At 39.0% G+C, this 17,333-nt stretch overlaps 2 protein-coding genes across 2 annotated transcripts; one reads left to right on the top strand and one right to left on the bottom strand.

Moving 5' to 3' along the window:
• The first annotated feature begins 647 nt into the window (after positions 1 to 647).
• LOC104415123 lies at positions 648 to 4,065 on the top strand. Its single transcript, XM_018861326.2, has 3 exons — positions 648 to 1,016; positions 1,690 to 1,814; positions 3,495 to 4,065. The coding sequence occupies exons 1-3, from the start codon at positions 974 to 976 to the stop codon at positions 3,783 to 3,785; spliced, it is 459 nt and encodes a 152-aa protein (XP_018716871.2). The 5' UTR covers positions 648 to 973; the 3' UTR covers positions 3,786 to 4,065.
• Positions 4,066 to 4,673: 608 nt separating this feature from the next.
• LOC104415127 (mitochondrial thiamine diphosphate carrier 2) lies at positions 4,674 to 8,651 on the bottom strand. Its single transcript, XM_010026384.3, has 8 exons — positions 8,557 to 8,651; positions 8,213 to 8,380; positions 7,898 to 8,014; positions 7,194 to 7,305; positions 6,804 to 6,931; positions 6,081 to 6,233; positions 5,487 to 5,636; positions 4,674 to 5,226 (listed from the first exon to the last, which is right to left on the bottom strand). The coding sequence occupies exons 2-8, from the start codon at positions 8,327 to 8,329 to the stop codon at positions 5,008 to 5,010; spliced, it is 996 nt and encodes a 331-aa protein (XP_010024686.1). The 5' UTR covers positions 8,330 to 8,380; positions 8,557 to 8,651; the 3' UTR covers positions 4,674 to 5,007.
• Positions 8,652 to 17,333: the final 8,682 nt, after the last annotated feature.

A 17,333-nucleotide genomic window follows, 5' to 3' on the forward strand; every position in this document is an offset into this window, starting at 1 on the left:
AACATCCAAAGATGATTTTTTTTTTTTTTTATTGTCAGGAAATTCTAGAAGAGATAGCTACCAGGAAGTAAAAACTTTGATTCCAATCAATTTATGTACTAAAATTTTTATGTTTAATTTCTTTTTCTTTTTTGTAATCAATGTACCTTTGTTTAAATTTGACTAGTTTTTTTTTTTTTTTTCTTGTGAAAGGCTAACATGCCCGCTCAAGTGTCATTGACATGGTGTCTAGAGAATTTGACACACTAACCACCATGCCACGTCTACATTTTGTGGAAAGCTTGATTTGGATTATTATTGCAATCAAAGTTCATTGGTTATAAAAGAAGCATGAGTTCAATCGATTGAGCGATTGAAATCAAAGCCAAAAAAGAATTAATTGTCGATTTCATTAAGGGCACGTTTTTTTCATGAAGACCTCAAGATTGGAAATACATATTTTCAAAAAATAATTGATTATGTTACTTAGAAAAATTAGTTAATCAAAAAGCATTTTCATTATCGCAATTTATGACTATCTTTGTGGATAATGAAACTAGTTAGGTTTATCCATTTCTGTGAGCAATATGGATCAATTTTTTTAAAAATATTTTTCAATTCTTGAATTTTGAGGGAGGAAATTCATCAAAAGCCTAACGTGTGACACATAGAAAATGTCTTCATTCAAGAAAGCGGCGGTGTTGAATCTACGTGGCTTGCGAATCTCCCGTTCAGAAGGGCGCCCCTCTCTCTCTCTAAGTGCAGAGAATCGCCAAAAGCTCTGATCTTTCTGGTTGAAGTGATCGAGCGTGAGCTCCCTTTGCTGCTTTGGCGAGGCTCCATTGCCTTCCGTCGGAACGAATTTCTGGTGGGGCGCCGCCCGAAGCGAGCCGGGAGCGGGAGATGGGTCAGGCATTTCGTCGAGCAGCTGGAAGGATCAAGGCGCCGCCGGGTTCCGACGTGGCCCCGCCTCCCCAACCGAAGCGCGCCGCCGATGCGCGGCCGGCCGCCCGCCGACTCGCCGGTCGCCGCCTCAGGTTACGTCCCGCGCCCTAGACCCCCCGGGTCGGTTTCTCTCCAAATTTTCTTGATTTTCTTAGGGGGAGAGATTTTCTCTCTCTCTCTCTTTCTTTCTTCGCGAGCTGGTTTTGGTTGTCTGCTTGCAATGTTGCTTCTGGGCATTGTTTGTTTGCTTGAGATTGCTTACCTGAGAAATGTCGATGGAGTTACCCGCGTTCTTTGTTCATTCTTTCTGACTGAAAAGAAGAGCAGAAAGTAGTCTTTGTTCTTGTTTCGTGGGGCTAAAGAGTAGGCGATACTGATTGCTGGTTATCGGGCACTTGATGGCGTTTAGCTATTTGTTTCTTCAAGAAAAGGTTATGGGAGAGATGGTCGATCGATTCTGTTTCCGCTTTTCCAATGGAATTGTCGAACTTGCGTTTATTGAGTGGTTCTTGGGCTTAACATAATGTTGTTGGCATGTTCTAATTCTATTCAGTTGGTGTTCTGAATCATGTTCTCATCCTCGGACTCTAAAATGATGTGATTTTCCTGCATATCTTCATCGTTGTGGATAAAGAATGTCTCTTTAAGGTCTCAAGCGATCGGCTGACAACCCCTCTTTGCATTTGCATTTGCATTTGGTCGAAATCGTGATCATCTGATTGTATGCTATAAGACTGATGAAAGAAATGCATTGGAATGTTGTAGATGCGGCAGCTAAAGCTAATGCGGATAATGTCCTTGAAGAACGCGATCCCCAGTATGATACTATGCTTGGCCAGATGGTGGGTCGAATTCAATCAAAACCTGGAGGCAAACCTGAGATGGGTGAGGTTCGTAAGTTGATTTTCTTTCTGTAATTGTTGATGATTGTGAAGTGTGTTATCCTCATTCTGCTCACTAACTGTAGGAGCGGTATGTACCAAACCTTTTCTTGTGAACTAATAATATAGAGGGCACAATACAGCTTTGATACAATTCTTGACTTGACTGAAAGTTAATATCACACTCGAGTAACTCACTCCTTCGATAAAGTGAACTACCTTTCAAACCTTTCCCCCTTTGACACTCACTATGGTGCCACTTGAAGTATCTTTACAGGAGTCTTAGGGTTTTTTGTTAACCAATCAAATAGTAACTGATTCTATAATTTTCTTTTCTGAAACAGAAATCCGTTTGGTAACTTTTTTCGTTTTCAAGAACAAATTTGTTCCCAGGAATGGATTTGAAATAAAATCAAAAAGTAGAATAAAGCTGTTTTTTTGTTCCCAAGAATAATTCCAGAATCAAGCCAATTTTTTTTTTTTTCTTTCTTTTATTTTCTCTTCTTCTTCCTCATTGCCGGTTGCTGGCCACCACGATGGTTGGCAACCTTGCCGGAGCCTATCCTAGCCAACCACCGGTTGGGCAAGGTCCGACGACCTCATTGGTGGCAAGGGTCTGTCTCATGCTGGCTGGGAGATGGGCCTCATTGCCATCTGCCATGAGATTTGGCCTCGCTAGGCTAGGGCGAGGCCGGCCTCATGCCTGCTGGGCATGGTCGAGCCTCATCGGATCTCACCCAGCAGATTGTGGGCCATGCTGGCTGGTGACTGGCTGGAGAAGAAGAAGAGGGATGGAAAAAGAAAAAGAAAAAAAGAGAAATAAGAAAAGAAAAAAAGAGAAAAATATAATAAAAGTATTTAAAAAATTAAAAGAAATTCTAATTCACAAAAGAATTTGAGATTTTATCAAACGCATTTCTATCCCGGAAATAGAAATTTTAGACAGTTATCAAATGTCTTCAAATACTTAAAAACTCATCTAGGAAATAAAATAAAAAAGAATCATTTTTAAGTAGAAATTATTCTTGGGAAGAAAATAGTTATCAAATGCGCTCTTATTGTCTTTTAGGAAAAAGTTCACTGAGTTTTAGGTAGCTGGATGGCAGTAGAAATGGGTATTTGCTTGCCTCTTTTACTTGCTGGAAGGCATGATTAACTCATTGTGTCTTCCTTGCTAATTATGTGGTGCAGCATTGCTTTAGGATGTTAATGGAGTTACTCTTTTTCTTGTTGCTCCTCGTGTGCTCACTTAGTCCACTATCCGTTTCTAAACTTTAGTTATGGACACATACTTCGGATGATACATAAGTCGTTTGGAACTAATCTGTTAGAGACTAGGTATATCTGACTCATGAATTTGCCAACTAATGAGGCTAATGATGCTTGCGAGGCTCCAACTTCATTTGACGTATTGACCATAGAATATTACTCATTGGCCTCATACATCTTTTCTGCTCAGTAAAAGGAAAACAGAAGAGAACCTCTTTGACCATCTTCCTGCATTACAGCATTCCTGCTTTCTCTGAAAGGCGATACAAATTGCTTGAGTTTTCTTCTTTTGAATTGACATACAGCCTACCTTATCTTGTTATACAGTCTACCATCACATTACTCGTGTATCTTAAGTGAGTATTTCCCCTGCATTGATTTTGCAACTTCACTGATATCTTCCTTCAAATATGCAAACAGGCCTTCGTGGTGGAAAAGTACAATAGGCCGATGCCAAAACTACGAAACACAAAACCAGATTCTGGTAGATATGAGGAGCGGCCAGTGCCCGAGGGGACTCTCAATATAGCACAGGTCCGCCAAATCATCCTCTTGCATCAAGGGAAAGCCGACAATCATGACGGCCCGATGGACATCCAGCAGATTGCAGAGAATTTTCGGGTGGATGTCGCACGTGTTCAGAAGATCCTGCAGTTTGTGTCACTGCCTCCAGAAGACAGCAGCAAAGGGAGTGCCAATAAGGACAGTTGACGGTCCCCATGGACTTTGAAACTAAGCTCGTGTATTATCAGGCAATTTTCCTTAAATAATAGATGATGGAATGACGGATACACCTTCTATACCGGGCATAGTTGTCTTCATAGTCATCGTATCAGTGTACAAGTCTGTTTATGGCATGTTTGCTGATGTCGAGAGAATTTTTGTATGGTTTCCGTTTATAGAACTGATCTGTCCTTTGACACGTCGGGGACATAAAACCGACTCCAAAAATTTCAAGGTTCATTCATTTTTTTTGGCATCCAAGGCCAAACATTCTCCTGTGTAAATTGTGCATTGCTAGATAAGGCCATGATTTTCTGGACCAAACTTGTCAACTTAGTAGTGTCAACATTAACACGCGACGCGATAAGATATGATATGCCGATACATCATTTCTAAATAAAAAAAATTAAATTAAATACGTTAAAACATGTTATATATTAAAGATATATTTATATATATATCATAAGTTATCATTTTTAAAATTAATTTGATTCAAATTCACAAATAAATAAATATTAATAAAAAGTTCAAAATGAATTTACATTAAAAATATTAATATATCATTTCTTAATATTATTCTTTGTTTTAATTTAACAAATTCAACTCTATTCCAATAATCCTTAAAACTTGGAGGAAAAAAATCAACCTCATGCATGTCTAAATTACATATTGGAATACCGATCTTCTAGACTCGAGTGTTGGAAAATGGAGAAAAAGTTGATCATGTGAATTTTCTAATATATACTGATCGAGCGTCAATACATGTCTAAATGTCCGACAAGACATGAAAGGTTCTTGAGAGTGTCAATGCTTAATAGCTTATCAATCACTCCAAGAGCGTTGGTGATGGTGCCGGGCATTGCACAAAGTCATAAGTAGGAGACGATAAGCAGATCATTTCTTTACCTCGATCAATCTTCAAGAAACTTTACAACATCCTCTGAAAAATGTGCAGCACAGTATCTAAAGATGTCAAAAGCAAAAGATTTGCCTACTGCGCGCGACTCGACATATCTTTATAGTTGCCTTACATCACGATTGGAACCTCTGCATTGGACACTATTGACTATTTTAGAAAAAATTTAGCCCCTTCCCTGGGGTGGGGGACATTGACATATCTATTAAGGGAAAAGAATAATGGGGAAAATATGAACATCTATATCTTAAAAATGAATAAAAAAAGGTAAAAAAAAAAAAGTAAAGAAAAGAATCAGCTATAAGTTGACTCAAACCAATGCGATGTTAATTCAAAAACAAAAAATGTTACAGCGCCAGCTGGTGCAGCCTTGATGGTAGAAGGGACTATGCCCTTATAAAGACCTGACCAACCCTCCAACCGTGGGATTCGGTTTAGAGCATCAAACATATTCCGGTAAGTACTTGGCTCGACTCGAGCCCCATATCTCGGATGCCTTGGAAGTCCCTCAATCTGCAAGCCAGTTGAAAAAAATTACAGACTGATGTCTAATAGCATGAAGTATGCCTGTACTGTCAAGCATTACTATATTTTTCCATAATGAAAATGTCATAATCCAAGTAATCTGGTGCCAGTCAAATGATTCCAGGGTCAAACATTCCAAACAAAGTCATTGGCCGCTAATTGGGTATATGTATTGAGAGACCTCAACGCTAACTGGACCTAAAGTATGCTGAATGCTGAAGTTTTGGCAGTTTTAAGAAGATATATACCTGGAATCTCTTCTTGACAACATCCAGAGGATGACAGACAAGTTTGGCACATGTCCCAGCAGCTAACCCACAAAGAAAAAGCTGAAAACTCGAAAGGCTATCATCCTGGCTCTGTAAGCCTGTTTTGGAGGATCTGTTATGGTTCCAATCCTACACATGGAAGAAGAAAACTTATTACACATACTGAACTTACACAGCCAAAAGAAAGGAGAGAACATCCAATTAGCTCCCCCAATATTTTGGAACATGGCACTCCTAACTCCCTAGCAACTGACATTAAATACTTCTACAAACAACCAACAACCATCATTAATGTAACTAAAATCAGCATAAAGAAAAGAAAGGAAAGCTAATAAAAGCTAAATACCACTACTCCTCTGGGTCTCAAAGACAAAAGTGAAAACAACCCCCACCCGAACAAAGAGAAGAAAAAGAAAAAAATAATCTCTTAATACATGGAAAATGCATTATATTCAATGTGAGTATAATGCCTCGATACTAATGTAGATTATTTTCTGAGCATTTAAAATTGTTTTAACAGAATAGTCTCCTACAATAGGAGATTATGAAAAAAATAGAAAACAATGTCCATACCATTGCCCAGCGCTTAAATGTATCATATGTGCCAAACTGCAGGCCAGCATATGGAACAATCTCAATAAGTGTTGGAGTTAATCCAGCATACAATCCTCGAAACCCACGATTTCTGAGTATATCCAGAAGTGCAGATCTCATGTTCGGGTATACCTACATGCATAGAACCACATGTCAAAGCCACCAATTACCTACTAAAGCCTCAGATCTTTGTAAAATGTGACCAAAATCCACAAAAAACCGGAACCCTTTTGCATGGGTATCCACATACAGGCAGTAGCTATGCAATAGCAATTGATTTCCAAGACAAATTTTAGAGAAGAGAACCAACAATTTCTCATGAGAAACAGTGCATGTAGAAGTTCAAACTACACAAAGAGAGGTCACAGCACTGTCCTTGTTTATTAATCAGTGTAGACCATTACTTTTCACATGATCCCTAGCGGGAATTCACCAGCAATCTTCAGATGTTTCTCAATCACGCACCCAGCATCTTTCTCCAGGATGACTACTATCATTTATGTTAGGTCTTCCAAAGAAAAATAAAAGAATGTGAAGAAGTAACTACTGCCAGCACTGAGAAATGATTTCTGCTCTCTATGATAATAATTCAACCATTTCCTAAACAAACAGGTATACATGTAAACTATATTTCTTGTCGACTTAAAAAAATGCTAACAGAAACAGAATGTCCTATGTCCTATCCTATAAGAGAAGCTCTACCTTAGGTTCACCTTGCGAAGCTAATATTGTTCTTAGGAGATCGAACGGATACGAACCAACTGTAGCTGCACAACCAGCCAATGCCCCACTGAGATACGACAAATAGGGACTCAAATGCACTTGATCCTCTGCATCACAAAAGCAGATTATGTTTTAGAGAGACAAGACATACGGGAAAAGCAAAAGCTTGCACAATGGGACAAACAAAAATAATATAATATACCAGCACATCGTTATGCAGGATTTACTAGATCTACATATAGACGTGTAATCATTAATTTTAAGCCATATATTAACCAGGGCATTTTGGCTAGATTCAAAAATTACGGAATTGACTCAATATCAGGAATTGCAAAATGTTCTGATAGTCAGTAGTTAACTGTAACGTACCTGCCTTTGAGGAACCAGCTGCAATAGTTTTCAGTTTTTGCAAGACTGTAAACTGTATCGCTGTATATGGCACAACCATTAGTAAAGCTGGGACATTGCCACGCCAGAAACCCTATTACACAGGCTATTAGATGAGGAAAAACGAAAAAAAAATGTTCCACACATCACTCTAGTAAGTCATTTCAGAGGGCATGTAGCCTCTTCATGAACTTAACATAAAGTCAGAAGACTGGAGAATGTGAGAGCTTCACAATCTACCTACTTTTTCTACAAACCTATATGCATTTGCTTTGAGTACTTTCTTAAACTGAAAGCATATCATATCTGTGATAACAGTAGGGCAATCTGCTACTGTGATTGATTTAATTCATCTGGACAATTCCATGGCACTCATAGACATGAACAAAACTTGACCATAAAAATAACAAGGCCAAAATCAATCTCCTACTGTCTTCACAAGCTTGCACTCAATCTTCATATTGGTCAATTAGCTCAGGTGCTACTTTTCACTCCATCAAAACGAAACTTAATAGCCCTTAATAGCCTGCGAGTACCCAATTACTGAATGGTCTTATTCACTAATTTATATATCAAGGGAAGCGGCATTCAATGGCAATAACTATGGCAATAACTTAATCAGCGCAGAGTAAAGATACAAATTTTCCACTGATAAAGGGAAAATTTAGCACCTCAAGGTATCATACCGGCAAACCTTCCTCCCTGAAGATGTCCTTCGTCGCTTGGAAAATCCCCGTATACTTCGACCTCGCGGGCAAATTACTCCCCACCAAAGCCCACGTCGATGTCGGCTCCAGCTGAACCTGCAAAGATACACAGAATGAACCTTCAGCATTGCCCGAACCGCCAATCCTCTCCGACACAGGAGCAAACTCTCGTCACAGCTCGCACCACGGAAACGAACGTCAATTGCGCTAAAACCCCATGCTCCCCACTGACGAACAGAACACAAAGGGCAAAAGAAAACAAGAAAGAACAAACCGGCGTTCCGAAAGCGTAACCTGAAATCGGATTTTGATGACATCGAGCGGCGACGTCACCGTCCGCGACACCGCTCCGGCGATTGCGCCGGCGGCGGCGTCCATCAGGGCCCGCCTGACCTGCCCCGGCTCCTCCATTCGCCGGAGACCGATTCGGCGACGCCCGAACGCGGGAACCGGCGCCGTAATCTGTCGGAACGACATCAAAAAAAGCATCGAGAATTTAGGAAGGGAACGTCCGGAACGCGGAGCGGAATGCGCCGGCGAAATCTCCGGTCCGGCCTGCGGCGGAGGAGCTCGCCGGCACGCTCGCCGGAGCAGAAGGGGAATGGAATTCACCGTTCATCGATCGATCGAGGACTTACCCGAGAGAGGGAGGGAGGGAGGGAAGGGGGTCGGAACGAAACCCTATTCGACCAGGCGGTTTATTTTATATAGGCATGAAGATGAATGCATGCTCTTTGATCTTTTATGGAAATGAAGTTGTCAAGAGACGTGCTCTTCTTTGACCAAAAAAAAAAAAAAAAACGGAGATGCTCTTTTCTGACCCAAAAAAAAAGAAAAAGAGACATGCTCTTTGGCCCCGATGGACCGGTTCCACCTCCACCCCCCACGATGGACCCGGGCACGGGCGGTGGGAGTGGGCAAAGGTGCCGAATTCTAGGGCGAGTGTCAAGGACCTGACCACGGACGCTCTTCTCCTAAGCCCAACCTCATGGACTCGAGGTCGGGTAATGGGGTCCCAAGCCCCGCTTTTTTAGTCCCAAGCTTAGTCTCGAGGATCTCAATGATTTCAATCCTAGCCTCTAGACTTGAATTTGCTATCGTTGAGAAACAAGTGTTTGGATTTCCATACAAAAGTGTAGTGGAGTTTTAGTCCAAATGCAATATCTATTCAAAATTTAGAAAATGAATTCTGACATTTTTTAAAGAGGAAAGTGTTTTCTCAAATATAAACATAAATTTCTCGTTAATTAAGAAAATAATTCCATTAATTTATTATCCTGAATAATTCAAATGTCGGAAAATTGAGAGAATATTTTCAAGCGAAATAAAGGGAACTTAAATACAGTCACGAAGGATTGGAAGATATTGACGACTATGGAAGCGGGCTTGAGAGTTCATACCATGGTCGTGGAACATATTCTACAAGCAGCGAAACACGTTGCTTGATTTGTGCAAATTGAACGGTCTAAATCACATGCCTGTCATTTCAATGGGAGCTCGTGACGCCGCAATGCCCACACGGGAAAGGGCACTGACGGAGCCGTGCAGACGGTCCGCCAGAGTTAGGTAAGGACATGGAAATTTTCATATTAAGAAAGTAAGAGGAGGCGTGCGCACCTCCGGAGAGAAGGGCGGCGGCGATGGCTAAAGCCGTCGCTCTGCGAGGGCAGGGCGGGCCATGATTTTAGGCAAGGGTCCACGCTTCATGATGATGGCACACGCGCACCACCGTGATGAGGAGAGAGGTCCTGGTCGTTGCTCTATATTAAGAGAAATTATCTAAAAAGTCTTGAATTTTATTGAACTTTTACTCATTCAATTTTCAACCTTTTAATTTTATTAATTGAATTCTAAATCATTTTATATTTTATCAATTCAGTTCTAATTTTTTTTTCCAGTTGAATTCTAAGTCGCTTTATATCTTGCCAATTGAATTTATCTAATCAATTTTGGTCGAAAATTACTAACGTAGATGTTGACTATCTTATGCGGCGCGAATGACATTAATAAGGATAATTTTTAATAATTTTATTTTTGTTAATTTTTAATAATTTTTATATGTTTCCTTTCCCTTTTATTTCTTTGTTTTGTTTTTTACATCTCTGGCCAATGAGGGCCTCTATACTCTCATCGGCCACAAGTGAAGGTGTCGAGCCCTTGCCTAGATCTAGGTAGAAATATGCAAAAGAACCGGGAATGGTTGAAACTGGATCGAACTGGACTAGAATCGACAGTTCCTAAGGGAAGCGATTCGGTTTCGGTTTCAATTTATTGGAACTCGTGGATACCCTCTAGTTCCTAGTTCTAGATGTGGAGTTGTCCATCAACTCACTTTGACCGGCCCGGTGATATATAAATATATATTTAATTTTAAGAAAATTTTCCCACAAAAAAAAAAAAAAACATTCAAGAATAATAAAAACCCTAAAATTCCTATTTTTAAGCTTAACATCCATTAATTGAGTGCTCATTTTATTTCACTTTTACCTCGTATGAGTCGTCTCTCTATCTTTCACTCACGACTTCAACTCTCAAGCTCAACGCCCATTGACCTAGTGTTATCAATTCTCAACTTTTAACATGAATCCAATTTTTTACTAATCTTGTAATTAAGAATAAAAAAATTTTGTTCTCTTTTGTTTTACTTTGGCTTGCTAGAAAATGTTCCATTGAGTGCGCAAAGCTTAATGGAACAAATTCCATAGATCCCACGGAAATCGACCGGACCGAACCCGATCCAACTAGCAGTCTAGTTCTTAAAATGGTCCGTGGAACTAAAAGACGGTTTCAGTTTCAATTTTTAGACCTAATCCTTGGTGAGTGATTCCCGATTTTAGGGTGAGAACCATTTACCCAGACCATGCTCACCCCTAAATCTAGGCAAGGGTCAACATCCTTGCTTTATGCCTGGCAAGGGCCATAATGTCCTTGCCTGGTCTAAAATAAATAATCGAAAAACATTATTAAAAATTGTTCACGTCAGTGTCGATAGTGTCATGTAGGATTGTCAATGTCTACATCAGCGATTTTCAGTTAAAATTGGTTGGATGAATTTAATTGACAAAATGTTAAAAAAATTTAGGACTTAATTGACAAAACTAAAAGGTTTATGACTGAATTGATAAAAATGCAATATGTTTAGGCTTTTCTTAGACAATTTTCCTCTAAATGTTTTACTCGATTAGGCACACCTAAATCTAGTGTGCCCCTCTTGGGCATCACTTTATCTCATGACAAAAAATCAATTGAATGGTTTTTATTTTATTTCATTTTCCTTTTTTCTTCCCTTCCATTGGCTATCAAGCCTCGTGACAATCGATTATTAGCCACAGGCACAAACCAGCGAGCTCAGCCTCGCTAGATCGACGAGCTTGAGCCTCGCTAGAGGTTAGCAAGGCCAGACCTCAATTGACGAGCTTGAAGAGGAAACAATAAAATAAAATAAAAATATTAAAATCTTGAGAGGAAAAATTCCATTATTTTTTTTTTTTGTTTCTTCAGATTTAAGAATTTACTTTCCTAACTTATGCATGAATGTTTTTACTAACTGGAACGTAATGTCCATTGACTAGCCATTTTCTGCAAATTAAACTAGTGAAAGTCCAAAGTATCAATTCCGGAAAAATAGTTTCCCCAAATGAATTGAAAAGAAAAACTACAAGGAATTGAAATGTGTTGAATTGAGATGAATTGAAAGAAAAAGTGCCAAGAAATTGAAAAGGTAGGAATAGTAGAAGTGTCAAAAATTTCGTATGATACTTACTTGAGTGTAATAATATTTTCTTAGCTCACTTAAATGTCACATTGGAGTAAAATTGATTACTTGAGTACCAAATTCGACAAATCATCCTATGTGATTTTTTTTTAATTTTTTATTTTTTATTTTTGGATTGGCGAGGGTCACTAGCGACCCTCACTGGTCGTGAAACCTTCTCCCACTCTCGGCTTGATGGCCCTCAGTCGCAAGGGCCCTTGCCGGCTCTAGGCAGCCACAAGTGGAATTGCTAGCTGCCAACAAGGCCACAACGCCCTTACCCAAGGCCTTCGTGATTGAGGGCAAGGATTTCGCGGCCAACTCATCACCCCTAAAGAAAAAATAAAAAAATAAAATAAAAAATAGAAAATTGTCCACGTCAACACCGATGAAGCCACGCCAGACAACCAACATTCATGTCTGATTATTTGGTGAGGCAAATTGGAATTGGCACTCGAATGATCGATTTTTTAAATTTATGTACTTAAATGAGAAAAAAAAAAATTTGGTACTCAAAATGTATTGTATGAAAATTTTGACATTCCTACTATTCTTATCCCGCCCTCTGAGAGTCAAGAGTGTTGTTGTAGCAGAAAGCCTAACCCAATGAGAAATGCACCTGTCTCCCCCAAGCTGTAACTTCTTAGTTCTTGGCATGGCTCTCCCGTCTCTCTCGCTAACTCCATCACCCAAACTCCTATTAACTTCCCATGTGTCTTCCGTGCTTGCCACCTTGAACTCATCTTCCTTTCATTTTCTTGTCTCCTCGTGCTGATTTCTCATTCATTTATGGCGCGTATGATAAAATTTATACTTCTTAATTTCTTTATTCCCCGGAACGAGTTTGGAACAGAAATCCATTTGATAACGCAATTTGATTTTTCTATTTGTGAAATAGATTTATATTCCAGAAATAGATTTGAAGAAGAAATTGAAAGCTAAAATTTTAATTTCTCAATTTCTAACCAGAAATTAATTTCTATTTTAGAAATTTTGTTACGCACACCCTTAGTTCCAAACTCCCACAACCAACACATAATTAGAGTGAAAAAAGCAACTAACAAGCTTATCATAAGAACGTGAAGAAACTAAGCAGTAACAGAGAGATAAAGCAAAATCTAACGTCGTGCCGTCACGAGAGAAAAAAAGGACCTCCTTTTAACCAGAGGGTTACGCCGTGGGTTCGACTTCGAGTCCCCATTTTTTATGCTACGATCTTGGACGAACTGACAAGACGTATACTACATGTCGTTATCTCAGTGTATGTTGCGTTCCTACAGATGATCTAGTCCTGGTAGATGAAAATCAAGCAAGTGTTAAACCAGAAACTCGAACTTCAGGGGAGCCAAAGCTACTCTTTGGTGAGAATCTAGGCTTTGGTGCAATTTTTGAATGCCACTTAAAGTTTAACGGAAAGCTTTTAAAAGGCAGGGGTAAGGCCTGCCATGCTTTTATGAAGTGGAGTGTGAGGCGATGAACATCGACTTTGTGTGCAAAGTGAGTGAGGGAGGAGATGAGAACGTTTCGTAAGACGAAGATCGTGAACGAATCTATTCGGGGGAAAGATGCCCTCTGCCTAACTGGGGATAAGATAGAGGATGATTTGGTCACGTCGAACGGAAACTTTTGAACGTCCCACCAATAAAGTTGATCGGTTGCGAGCAAGAGATAGAAAACGTTGGTTAAAAGAGGCAACGGAACGACAGGTAGGGCGCAGAATGAAGACCCTAACCAAAGATATGGAATATTTAGACTGCACGTTTGGTAGTTCGAATTTATGTCAAGATAAGATAACAAATTATCATATTTGGTATTTAATGAAGTCCTCTGAACCACATAAACCCTGATAGATTTGGATAAAATACTGGATAAAAAATCTAGGGTAGGGGGTTGGATAAACCCGAATTAGATAAGAAAAATTGAAAATAACACAATGACCATAGCCCCATCAACATCACATGCAACCCTCCACCGGCGCCATCTTGATCAATCACTCCTCTGTCACTTGCTCCCTCTCCAAGGATGCCCTCCTCGAGCCCATCAAGATCATCCCTTACAACCTGTCCATCTTCATTGTCAATTCTCTCCTTGTCCCTTCCGGCCACAACCTCATGGCATCCAATGATATGTTTTCTTGCTTATCTCCAAGGCTATTTACTCGCTACTGTTTATACCATGCTCTTTTGTGTTTTCTACAACTAGTTGTCTTTCAAACGAATGTAATTCAGTTCCCGAGAGATTCAAAGCACAGGGAATACCAAATCAAGCACTAAAGACAGAGAGAGCAGTAGACATGAGAGCTGCAGCGTGTCGTCCTCTTGGCATCTCTCTTTCACACCCACCCTCACACAACCGCAGAACCTCCTCAGTTCATTTCAGAAAGCCACAACTGAGACTCCAAGGAAAAAAACAATTGCAGCCGATTTGGACCAAGTCCAATTTGCTGGATGTGTCCATTCCCATCAATGGAGGAAACGTTTTTCATGCTCTTCCCTAATGGCGTTTGCTGAAATGGTTGTGGTGGAAAAACGAACAGCTTTTTTAATTTCATAAATCTTCTTTACAGCATTTTCAAAGATTTTGAATCCAATCATAAATTATATCAAATATATGATGAGATTTTCTACCATCCGAATGACATTTGGAGCATTTCAAATACCGCCTGATCCTATCCTATCCCAATCCAAATTTGGATGACCAAATGCAACCTTAGGGTTCATGGAGGATCAAAACAAGTCTTAAACTTATTGTGCTTTGATCAATTCACTTTTAAATCTTTCAATTTTATCAATTGAGTCATAAATATTTTTATATTTTGCTAATTAAGTTTATCTAGCGAATTTTGACAAAAAAATCGATAACGTGATTACTGACAATCCTATATAGCATGGTCGACATCAACGTGGGCATTGTTAAATAATTTTTTCAAAATTTTAATAATTCTTTTGGTTTTTTCTCTTCTTTTTCATTTTTTTTTTCTTGTTTGACATTAAGGCCAGCTCTAGGCTTGAGGATTGGCGAGGTTCGTTGGTTGATCCTCGCTAGCTCTGGGTGAGGGTTGTGATACCCTCGCTAGCCCTAGTTGCCCTCATCTAGGCCAAAGCGAGGGTATTCGGCATCCCCCAATTAGACAAGATTGATGATGCCCTTAAATCTAGTCCAAGCAAGGGCCGGACAGCGATCCTCGTTGGCGACGTTAATGTCAACGTTAATGTTGTACAATATAGGATTGTTAGCGACCACGTCATCAATTTCCAATCAAATTTGGTCGGATGGGTTCAATCGGTAAAACATGGAAAAAATTTAGGACTCAACTAATAAAATTGAAAAATTTAAGATTGAATTAGAAATGTACAACAAATTTATGACTTTTTGGACTATTTTTCCGTAGCATCCATGTGCTTAAACCCCACTTAATAAAATAAGGTTGGGCCTGTTGGCATCGGTGTCGGCGTAGGCCTTGTGAACACTTACCAGATATACAAGATTCGAAAGTAGCGCAACAAATTAAGGAACTGGCGATCGTATGTGGAAAATTTTATGCCCAAGTTACTGCTAATTCTGGCAAGAAGAAGAAGCGTAGGGGTGGAAGTGACGATGCAGGAATGTACTCCCGCTGCAGCGGACAAGGACGTTTTTCGGTTGATGTGAGGTTGCCAAATACTGGGGGTTCTCCTCCCTACTTTTCACCCACCAGATTCGAATATCTACTTCGTCTTTAAAATTCCTACGAGTAGTACCTAAAATGTCACGCCAATACGACGTCCCACTATGACTGAGTCATACATTATGGGGATCCTTATGGGAACTTTCTTGGGGTAGGAAAAGCTCAATCTGCCATCAAAGACTCGATCATAATATATGTATATATATGTGAATATATAGAGAGAGAGAACAAAAGGAGAAAAAAGGAACGAAAATAAGAAGTGGACAGGCTAGAATTCTCCAGCAAGAGAGAAGGCATCCGGTTGGGTGGTCAAATGTTGGACCCGCGATGGATATTGTGATCTGTACGAATAGAGCTTGATTAGATGCATCTGAATAGGACGAATTGGGGGCCTTCTTGTTCGAAATTGAAAGCGAGATTATTAGAATGGTAAAAAAGAAGAAAAGGCAACATATGTGTTTTGTTGAAATGTGTCCCAATCGACGAAATTTCTTTTTATCAAAATTCGTTCTTCGGTTTTGATTAAGAGAAGATGGGTTCTGTGTTGATTCCGAATAAGAGTTGTATAATTGGAACACAAGGAAGCGATACGCTTCGACGGATTTTAGATGATAGAGCCCGATGATATAAAAGCTTTGTTGGAAATTGACAATAAAATGCGACACCAAATACGACGTTGGAATTTAATTGATTTATAGGAATTGAAAGATAATTAAATCGTGGAAAAGATAAATTTCAGAAAATTAAATATAAAGATAAAATTTGTAAGAATGTTAAGTTCTTTCATTGATTGAGGGATGGGACAATTTTGTTATATATGATGGTTACTAAATTTGAAAAAATAATTTCTTAACCATCATATATAAGAACCATCCTACAATTATCTTTGTGTTGATTATTTGTTGTCAATATTGATGATTTTATCAAGAAACTTCAAGGCTATCGTCAATAACTTCATATTGTGTTATGGATGACTTCATTGGTAAATTGTCAATTTCCTTCAAGTTATTGATAATTTTGTCCATAGGATGTGATTGTTTAATTGAAAATTTCATGATAAAAGAAATATTTTTTTATGAAAATCATTTTCAAGGAAAGTTGTTAGTTGTAATTTGTTTAGTAATTTAAGGGAAATTATTTCCTTTTTATTGAAAAGAAAGTCATTTTCCCCTATTAGGATTGTTGTTTTCAATACATGGAAAATGTTTTCTTTATATTTTCTATATATTGATTAGTTTTCGGTCAAATATCAAGAGAATGATTTTCCGAGAACTATTTTCCTTGAAACAAATAGACCTATGATTTATCAAAATCTGCTTTGACCAACTAAATCTATCACTTGTCAAAAGTAACCAAGAGTTGGTCTTTTTTTTTATGTAAACAGTATGATATATTTTCTAAAGAAATATAAGAGTCGCGTATCATATTCTAGAGTTTTTCAATGTAGGATGGATCAAGACCATTAAGAAGACCGGTAAGCCTTGAAGCTTTTGAAATACTAGGGGTGGGCAATATGGGAAAGTACACTGTTATGGATAATTCTTATAATTAATGTTCGAAGTGTAGACGAGGAGATAAGACTTCCATTGTTAGATTAAGAAAAGATCTACCATTGTAAATAAATTTCTCTTTTTATGATCCTTTGGAAGAAATCTCTAAAGCCGCATGGATAAAGAGAGAGACAGACTACCAAACTGATTTTTTTTTTGTTTATATTATTTTTTAAATGTTTCACCCTCGCCTCTTCTCCTCTTTTGTTTTTTCCCTTACAGCCCACGATTATCGCCCTGGAGCCAGACTAAACTAATCAGTTCTGATTCGGAAATTGTACTAAATTGCTCCCTCCGATGCAAATGTCGAGGTGGGGCCGGATTGAAGTGAGAACCTATCGCCCCTACCCACGATCGCACGCTTAAAAGTCAAATTCCAAGGACTTGGTCAACATCCCCCATAATTCTTCTTCCTCCACCAAGACCAGGCCTGAAGGGTCCTCA

This window comes from Eucalyptus grandis, chromosome 8, assembly GCF_016545825.1.
Source record: "Eucalyptus grandis isolate ANBG69807.140 chromosome 8, ASM1654582v1, whole genome shotgun sequence".
NCBI classification, from domain to species: domain Eukaryota; kingdom Viridiplantae; phylum Streptophyta; class Magnoliopsida; order Myrtales; family Myrtaceae; genus Eucalyptus; species Eucalyptus grandis.